Raw genomic sequence first — 10,236 nt, forward strand, 5'->3', positions numbered from 1 at the left:
CTTTTTCCTTTAACCCCCCCCCCCCTACCCTCCGACGAAAATACCTTTAATTTAGTGACATGTGGTTTCATGTCTACAGTCATTATGAAGCAAGAGCAGATGCTGCTAGTTTTCATCTTCCATAATGAGGGAGTAATTTAAACCATGCAACACCAGGGGAAATGTAATTAACTAAAGTGTTGAGACTCAGAAATGAACAAACAGACAGGAACCTGCACGACTGGAGATGAGCACTACTAACTATCTTACTCAGTGGTGGAAAGTAACCGAGTACATTTACTCAAGTAGCCTACTGTATTTTATAGAACAGTTTTGAGGTACTTTCTACTTTCTCCACTACATCTCAGAGGCAAATGTTAATGTTGTACTTTTTACTCCACAGAAAAAACCTTAATGTACAATTAAGTATTTTTACTATACTTCTAAGTATATTTTGATGCTGTAGCCTACTTTTACTCGGGTAAAAGAAAGAAAAAATATTTTTTACTTAGAAAGTATTTCTATATTGTGGTATTGATACTTTGTCTGCATCAATTTGTCTCACCCATTGGCCATTGGGTTGTCCAATCGGTCTGAAATTGCACATGGGCATTGAGCATATAATTGGTAGGGACTGACAAACGCTGCTCTTTCATTTCTCCCACATTTAATTTGTTTATTAGCATTAGCAGACAGACAGACAGACAGACAGATACAGAGATGTTTGGAACACACACACACACACACACACACACACACACACACACACACACACACACACACACACACACACACACACACACACACACACACACACACACACACACACACACACACACACACACACACACACACACACACTCTCTGTAATCTGTATCTGTCAGCCCTTGTCCCTTTTTAGGCCAATATATGGAGATCCCTGGTGTCATCAGTATATGCCATACAGTACGGGCATGCCCCCTTTTGTGCCCATATACGGAGCTGACTGATTTGTTTGCACCTGATGCCATGACGACACATTGAGGTTAGGCATTGGGAACTCCTTATATGGTTATGGCCGAATCATAGTGACATGTGAGCGTGACGACGTGGTCCGCCTGCCCACCGGCCCGTTCTCCCTTAAGACAATTTTAATACAGGATTGATAAAAAATAATTGACCGTGGCCCTGATTGTGAACTTGACGATCTCTTCGGAGCAGTCTGAGCAATTAATTCCTACCAAGTTTCAGGAAAATCTGCCCATTCATTCTCCAAAAATGGTATTCGTTTGATACCATTATTTTGGGGGACCCCAATCTACACTGTAAGATCCTCAGTGTTAATTTAACACTGTATGATTGTACTCTGAGAGCAAACAATTGGACAGAAGGGGCATTTTTTTCCCACGGCAGAGCCGGAAGCACTCGCTGTCCCTCCAATTGGAACCAAATGGACCCCTAACAGACACACAGACAGGACCCATTACGATAGCGTACGACACATTGCAGCGTGCAGGGTAATTATGTGAGGTTTTTAGCAGCACTCTGGGCAGATATTTAGGGACACCTTACACCAAGCCTTCTTTAATTCTGCTCTACACCGTGACCAGCTGAAGGCCTCATTATCAGCAGTCTCACTGCAATGCATCTAATTGGTTTACTGGGACTGGGAGGCTATAAGGTCACAATAACACAAGACCTCCTACTGAGTATCTGCCTGCCACAAAGCACACTGACTTCTATATACCTTAATTTGCAGTGGTGGAAAGTACTGTACTTACGTAGATTTCTGAGGTACTTTTACTTGGCGTGAATAATTAAAATGTTCAATACTTCATACATGTACTTACACCACTACATCTCAGATACAAATTATTGTTGTTTTTTACTTCCCTACAACAATTATTTGAAAACTTTGTTACTTTTAGATTATTATTACAAAACATACATTAACCAATTAAGCCCTATTTTATGCTTCAGCTATAAAAAAAAAAGCGACATGTTTTGAGCTTATAGATCGGCTATTTTCAAAAAAAGGTTTGACCAATCTTTGAAAATGTTAGTAATTTTACTTTGGCACTTTAATTATATTTTGATGCCAGTACTTTTGTACTGCTGGCATACAGTTTAATGCAGGACTTTTACTTGTAACAGAGTATTTCTACATTGTGGTGTTGCTACTTTTACTTAAGTAGCGTACGAAATCGGAGTACCACCTCTGTTCATTTGTTCTGTCTTTGAAGCGGACAGGGGGGAAAAAAAGAGCGTAACTTCCCTGGCCTGGCTATTGATTGGGTTTGATTTGTACAAATTGGATGTTTGACTCACTGTTCTGTTCCGAAGCCCCTCTCGCTAGCTCACAGCACTTTGATCATTTTTCAAAGGGATGGACCAACGGAGAAAAATGGTGGAGACACTCACAGTTAAAGGGCGATGACTGTACCTACCTGTGTGCTCCAACAATGCTGTAATCAGAACAACGGATGTACCAGAGGCATCATTTAAAAAAAGACCAAAAAAAGAAAAGAAAAGGTCTATTCTCCGAGGAAGGGAGGCTGTCAGAAACCCACCTTTTGTGTAAAATCCACTTTTTGGCAGAACGTTTTAATACGTCCACCAGATGGAGAAACTTGTATTCACTCAATTACGTCACCTACACATGCGAACAATAGAACAATGGCATTGACCGGATAGGTGGCGTAAAAATATTCAAATAAGACAAATATTTTCAAACTTTCTCAAAAACAATAGCAGATCTACAGGCTCACAAGGCATGAGCTTGAAGATTGGCTATTTTCGATGCTATTGCGTGACACATTATGACAAAGTGGATAAAATCGGACATTCATTTATGAAGAAGAAAACGTAGAAAGATGAAATATGGAGATACAAAGCTTCTGCCCGACAGAGACAATATGTATTGTTTTAATGCACAGTATGGTCTTGAAGCACTGCATTTTATTAAGAGCCATGACAACGTACATTATGATCAACCTTTACAGCAAAAGAATAAAACCCTGACATTGATTATTCAAAAATAGCAGATATACAAGCTCATAGTGTGGCACCGAGTGCTACAGTAGTAGGCAGGTTTAATACCTGCCTTCGTAGTAAGTACTGGCCTAAGCAACACTAACCTGTATACCTACCATAGACTGTAAAAAAAAGAATGGACGAAGCTACGCCATTGGTTTCTACAGACCGTAAATGATGCTGATTGTTCAGGAATTTAAAATCCGTCATCTTTCAATATCGCGTCATATCTTGCAGAATGCAACCAGACCAGTATTGGTTGTGTAGCTTGTCAATCAAATCATCCCGCCCCTCCTAGAGCATAGCCTACTTTATCGTCAATTTTAAAATAAATGGAACCATCATTTACCAAAACGCATATCATGATGATTGAAAGGACACTTTAAACGAGTGACTGGAAGCATATAGTATTTATGACAATGTTTATTAAGGTAAGAAAATCAAGTCTAAAGTTTGTCAAAAACCCATCCGCTTGCATTGAGATAAATTCTTTCTGACACCAACAGGGGTAAAACAGCGAAACTACAGGCCATTCAAATGAACCCTCTTTCTTATTCGATTACATTTCAAAGCAGGAAACTGGGCCCTTGATACCTACCGAGTCAGAACATTGCAGTATTATATCTGGGAACAGATGAACTGGCCCTTGCTTCTGTACTTTCAGATTGATGGTGTGTTGAAGTAGACGTGGAGATTCCCGGCCTGGTTCCCTTTCTACGAAAACCCCCCAGTATATTGCACTTTACCCTGGTTGATTTTGATGTTGATAGCACTTTACTAGCACCTGCACTTTACTTATGAAGTATTTGTGGCACATTAAATGCTAGTATTTGCACCTAGCATTTAGGTGCAAATATGCACATATGTTTGCACATCGCCCCATTGTATTTTAGTGTGGATTGTAGTATTGTATATTAGTTAGTTAGCGGCGCCATAGGAGGTTAGGGTTATTTTTGTGTTTTGTTTTGTATTTGTATTTTATGGCATATAGAAGCCTATGTAAAGGGACAAATTAAATACATTTATACAAACCGTTTCTGTGTTTCTGGGTTTAAAGGAGAATTCCGGACAAATTAAGTGTTATCTTTCATGTCTCGTTACTCACCTAGCGACGTAAAAAGTGGCGTTCTTTTTTTCCATATATTCCTCTGTCGTCATTTTTTAAACACCCTCCGTTGTTATAATGGGAGCGCGGGGGTTAGTGAAGTTTGTCTATTATAACCGACGCAATGTTATTTTTTTCTCTACTACGATTCATTGTAGAGTCTCATGATAGTCAAACATGCGCTGAAAATTCCTGCGAGCCTGCCGTTAATGGCGAACGATTTAACACTGGATGCTTGTTTCTTTCCAGAACCTGGCAACTCGTGTTGCCAGATTCTGGAAACAAGCAACCAGTGTTAAATCGTTCGCCATTAACGGCAGGCTCGCAGGAATTTTCAGCGCATGTTTGACTATCATGAGACTCTACAATGAATCGTAGTAGAGAAAAAAATAACATTGCGTCGGTTATAATAGACAAACTTCACTAACCCCCGCGCTCCCATTATAACAACGGAGGGTGTTTAAAAAATGACGACAGAGGAATATATGGAAAAAAAGAACGCCACTTTTTACGTCGCTAGGTGAGTAACGAGACATGAAAGATAACACTTAATTTGTCCGGAATTCTCCTTTAAGTGTGTTGTTCTCAACTTACCTGGTATTAATTCAAACCTGTGTGTATCTTGTAAATGAAAAGTGGTGTATATAGGGGACCTTCCTCTTAATCAAAGGTGGCATAGTCGACAATCATTATTATTTTATTGGGTTTTACAACAGTTATTCGCCTCGCACTTTAACAGTGTAACTTATATTTTATTGTTGTAAACTCCGTACAAATAATTCACAAAGCATTGAAACTCAATGTGCCATTTTTTGTATAACTGGGCAAGTCAAATGTAACACAGTGGGCCACCGCGTTACACACACACACACACACACACACACACACACACACACACACACACACACACACACACACACACACACACACACACACACACACACACACACACACACACACACACACACACACTTCTACTTCTACTTCAAAGATTATTTGATATTATTATTTATATTCAGGCAAATCAACCCCCTGCTGCTGTTGACACCATCTCTGCTCCTTGATGCTATCAGCCACCACAACTTCCTCTTGATCACATGACCAAATTGCTATGGCAACAGCTGAAATGTTTTATCTATTAGAAAGAAAGCACCATATTAGGTTTGTCTACTGAAATGATCTAACCATGAGGGAGAGGATCCCATATTTGGTGTGACGGATGTAACCAATATAGTATAAATACTGCGGTATATCTCTGTTCTGTGGGGGATTGGTAGAGAAGCTTGTGTGAGGTGTCACTTGTTTGTCCCTTTAGCCGGGCGACGGACAGTCGCGGGGCATGCGCTATCTGGGGTGCAACAGCACAGCTACACTTATTGGGTTTAAATTCATAGGGTTTATAGGTCTTTGCTGAAACTATTGAGGGTAGTAGAAATTAGGAGTGATTTAATTTCTTCTATTTTCATCAGGCCATTACAGTTCACTGACCACAGTTTGAACAACAAGACACTTCTCTGACTGACGTCTCTTCAACACTTTGAAGCAGGTATCTATGCTTTTATTTTATTGTCTATGTTACGACCCGGCCTAGGGGTCACCAGGTGTAACACAAAAATTGACTCCCTCCTACCCAGTCCCCAGACATAGCCAGCCAACACCAGTTTAAATCCAAAAATACAGTGATTTATTAATGAAGTTGCAGAACAATGGGTAAATGGCCCCTGTAAAAGTCATAACCTAGCCCCCCCCCCCCCCCCTCCCCTCCCGAACTGTTTACTGTACATATTTTTAGTTTTTCTTACCTTTAAAATGTTTATATGATGTTCTGCATAGTAGTGTACAGTATGTCTTTTAGTGTCTCCATGAATTGAGTACGTGAGGACCCCATTTAAAACAAGCCAGTAGGCTTTTCTGGGCTTTTCAATCCTATTTAGTTGACCTTGTATTGGTCCCCTACAGTACCATGACTATACACTAATGCAGGGGTTTTCAACTGATTATGAACCAGGGACCACCACCCTGACTGAGAATCAACCTGAGGTTGATCCCAACCACTGTTGTGTTGGGAGGGGTGATATGGGGGGAAAAGCTTGAAATTAAATAATGACTGTTAAGGGCTCAATTTAATTTGTTAATTCGAGGTGAATTAAATCAAGCCCTTAACAGTTATTATTTAACTGAGATATGCTAGTGGTCCAGAGCTCAAAAACTCATGTTAACTTATTCATTGCAACTTATGTATGAGCGAGCCGACACATGCGATTGATTATGGCCACATTTCCTAATAATGGTGACTCAACCAGGCAATCCGGTACAGTTTCCCTACAGATTCTAATTATAACTCCCATTTCTGTGGAAGTTCTTCACATCCGACTTCCCAGTAACTGACAACATTGATGCGTCATCATACATCATACTGTTTCTCAACTAGTGGTCGATAAAATAGAATAAAATACAAATCTTCACTTTACTACATAACTAAATGCATGGTCAGGGACCACATGCAATACCTTCATGGACCACCAGTTGAAAACCCATGCACTATACTAATGCATGTTAATACAACACTAAAATGCTGACAAACACTGACACACAGAACTGGTGTGGTTGGAAGCTGGCCAGGAGGAAGACATCTGATGATCAGAAGATAGGCAGCTTTATATATTTAGTATCTAACCTAATGTAACCTAAAGAAAAACAGGAACCAACTGAAAACAAAACTAAAATGCCAACACACACTGAGACACAGAAAGAAAGAAAGGAAGTGAGTGAGAGTTCAATGGAAGAGAAACACGTTAATTCAGTGATTTTTTCTTTTTATTAATAGTTTTTGGTAAAACATGACATGAGTCATATTCAGGTGTTTCAGTGAGTAATTGCAAGACAGAGTGGAGAGCTATTGTTCAGCACTAACATTTGGCCCTGTTCGCTAAGTGGCTAACTGGAGTCAAGGACTGGCATTCATCATTAGCCTGCTTCTTGCTAGCAGCTACTGGATTCAAAGACTGCCATCCTTGTGGTGTGTTGGAATTCTGGACTGTGAGCTCCAGGTGGTCTGATGAAGAAGTGGTTCTCCTAGTTGTGGATCCATCATCCTTGTCGTCTCTTCAGCTTCTCTTCTGTAAGTGACTGTATTGATCTCCCAGTGAAGAGGTATTTGTTTACTGCTGCCCCATTACCCCAACATCAAAACAGGCCTGCAATGTTTGTTATTTTGTTTGTGTGTGTGTGTGTGTGTGTGTGTGTGTGTGTGTGTGTGTGTGTGTGTGTGTGTGTGTGTGTGTGTGTGTGTGTGTGTGTGTGTGTGTGTGTGTGGGGGGGGGGGGCTCACAATTTAATGGTATTTGTGTTCATTTTGTACTGAGGTGATTACAGAGTTGGTTGGTTAAGTAGGTTAACAGGGGTAGAGTAGGATCATTTAGAAATAGGGAAGGTTCTAGTTTTAAACTATTTCAATTGAGGGAATTGGGTTCTAAAATAGGGCTATACTGTAGGTTTAGTTTAGTTTAAAGTCAATACAATTGAGTAATACAGGCATAGAAGGTTCATTAAATTAAGTGTATTACAAGTCAGACTAATTTATTTATTAGGAATATTGTTCATGCCTTTTTACTGTTGATTCATCGTTTTTGGCAAAGTTATTTAACCCATTATTGTCAATGTTGGGTATACAGTACACATTCAGTTCTGAACAAATCACTCAAAAAAAATATACATGCAGTGTCAAATCATTTTTTACAGGTTGTAGTGATTGCATTTCATAATTTCATGACACACTATGGATTTTGAGTAAAGGTAAAACTTTAACTCAGGACGTTAAGAACTCAGAAAGTCCCGTCTTTTGTACTCTGGTTAATACAGTCAGGAGTGGGGCACTACACATGTGTGGGGGTCCCTGGCACCAAATAGATGCATTATAATAATAATACATGGCATGTACCTTAACTGTTTTGTTATTTTAGGTTTTAGGACAATTATGGAGATTGTGACCACAACTGCTGATTATCACAATACAGAGATGAATCTGTCTTATTCCTGGGAAGGCTATGAGGAGTATGGAGGAGTTGAGTATGGAGAAGATGAGTATGCATATATTGCTAAACTTCGAAAATCCCTTGACATCATGTCCCTCGTCATCTACAGCCTGGTCTTTGTGCTCGGCGTGTTGGGAAACGGTGTCGTCATCTGGGCGACGGGCTTCAAGATGAAGAAAACCGTCAACACCGTTTGGTACCTCAACCTCGCTGTGGCCGACTTCCTCGTTACAGCGATCCTGCCCCTGGGCATCACACCAATAGCTATAGACGGCCACTGGCCTTTTGGCAAATTCATGTGCAAAATGAACGGTACCGTTTTCTTCCTGAGCATGTATGCCAGCATCTACATCCTGATGGTCATCAGTGTTGACAGATGTGTGAGTGTGGTGTGTCCAGTGTGGGCCCAGAACCATCGCAGCGTCAGAAAGGCGTGTTGTGTGAGTCTGGGTGTCTGGGTGCTGGCCTTGGCTCTCAGCTCCCCTTACTTAGTCTTTAGGGACACACAGCCCTCCTCCGACCATGATAAGGACATCATCAAGTGCTCCAACAACTTTAAACTCTCTGATGACGACAGTACACCCGATGTAAATCAGATGGCGGACTTTCGATATGGGGTCCTGATCATCACTCGCCTCCTCATGGGATTCGTGGTCCCTTTCACTGTCATCGTCTCCTGCTATTCTGTCATTATCTACCGGCTCAGGAATAATCGCTCGCTGGCCAGCCAATCAGGTCGACCCTTCAAAATCATAGCAGCCGTTATCACCACATTTTTCCTGTGCTGGGCCCCCTATCATATCATTGATCAGATCGATTTTGTGAATGTCCTGGTGACAGAGTACAGTGAAAAACTGAATGATGTGGTCACCATCGGGTTCCCCATAACCAACAGCCTGGCATTTCTCAACAGCTGCCTGAACCCACTGCTGTACGTGTTCATGGGTCAGGATTTCAAGGATGTGTTTCGCAGGTCTATCCTAAAGGTGCTGGAGAAAGCCTTTGCTGAGGATCTGCCTCAGACCAACACTTCACACAGTGAAGAGACTGCCTTGTCTGTGACCCAGGTTTAGGGTTGTCTTTGAATTACTTTAACCTATTCAAAAATAGCAGATATATACAAGCTCATAGCGCGGCAACGAGTGCCGCACTATGAGCTTGTAGATCTGCTATTTGTTGGAAAAATCGTGGACAATTTGTGCAAATCTTTGAATCTATATATTTTTAAAGCGAACATTTGTAGCTCAAATCTTTGCAGCTGGGGATTCTACAAAATGTATTCTAAATCCTAACAGTTTTTTGAAAAAACTTATGTTTCTATATCAGTGGTTCTCAAACTTCTCCATGTCAAGGACCCCCAAAATGATCAAAATATTTAGTTCCAGGGACTCCCATGAAGCAAAGATTTCAGTTAAAAATGTTCGCTTTAAAATATATATATAGATTCAAAGATTTGCACTAATCTTCACCGCGCCATGAGCTTGTATTATCTGCTATTTTTTGAACAGCCAAAGAAATCTTAAAATGACACAAATGCGTTCCTGGTCTTAAAGGGTTAATATGTAGAACTGTAAATGGCTTTTCTTCTCAGTAGCCTAGATGTTCTCAAAAGATTTAAAAGATGATGAAACATATCCAAAACAATAGGTTGCATTAGCAGTAAAAAAAAAATCTTTAATGTTTGATTTTGTATAATTTTTCTCCCTGTTTTTCTCCCTCCTTTTGTTTCTTCTCCTTTTTGAAATAACAACAACATGATGGAGCTTATGCCAAAAAAGATATATATATTTTACCCACTTCTTTACATCTGTAAACCAGTGATGTGACAATAAAGTTGATTCTTGATTCAGGTTTCAGAGTTTGTAATTGTACACACAGTCATAAAACATATTTTAATGCTGTGCAGTGGTGTAAAGTACATTTAAGTACTGAACTTCAGTACAATTTTGAGGTATTTTTACTTTACTGGAGTTTTTCCAATTTTCAGTACTGAATCAAGTTTGAAAACTTGTGAAATGGGACATTCTGCATAATGAGTACTACATTTTGATACCAACACTTTTGTACTTTTACTCAAGTAAACTGTTTTATTCCGGACTTTTACTT

At 40.0% G+C, this 10,236-nt stretch overlaps 1 protein-coding gene across 2 annotated transcripts in view; it reads left to right on the top strand.

Moving 5' to 3' along the window:
- LOC308084025 (chemerin-like receptor 1) overlaps positions 1-9,410 on the top strand; it is a 35,971-nt gene extending 26,561 nt beyond the window's left edge. The window contains exons 2-4 of one of the 2 annotated variants that reach the window (XM_080426491.1): positions 5,566-5,642; positions 7,031-7,217; positions 8,059-9,410. In XM_080426491.1, coding sequence (XP_080282617.1) covers positions 8,073-9,203 — 1,131 coding nt within the window. In that variant the 5' untranslated portion in view covers positions 5,566-5,642; positions 7,031-7,217; positions 8,059-8,072 and the 3' untranslated portion in view covers positions 9,204-9,410. The remainder of the gene's footprint in view (positions 1-5,565; positions 5,643-7,030; positions 7,218-8,058) is intronic. The other variant, XM_080426492.1, reaches the window with a different exon arrangement.
- The last annotated feature ends 826 nt before the right edge of the window (positions 9,411-10,236 follow it).

This window comes from Gymnoscopelus braueri, assembly GCF_963280865.1.
Source record: "Gymnoscopelus braueri genome assembly, chromosome: 4".
Taxonomy (NCBI): Eukaryota; Metazoa; Chordata; class Actinopteri; order Myctophiformes; family Myctophidae; genus Gymnoscopelus; species Gymnoscopelus braueri.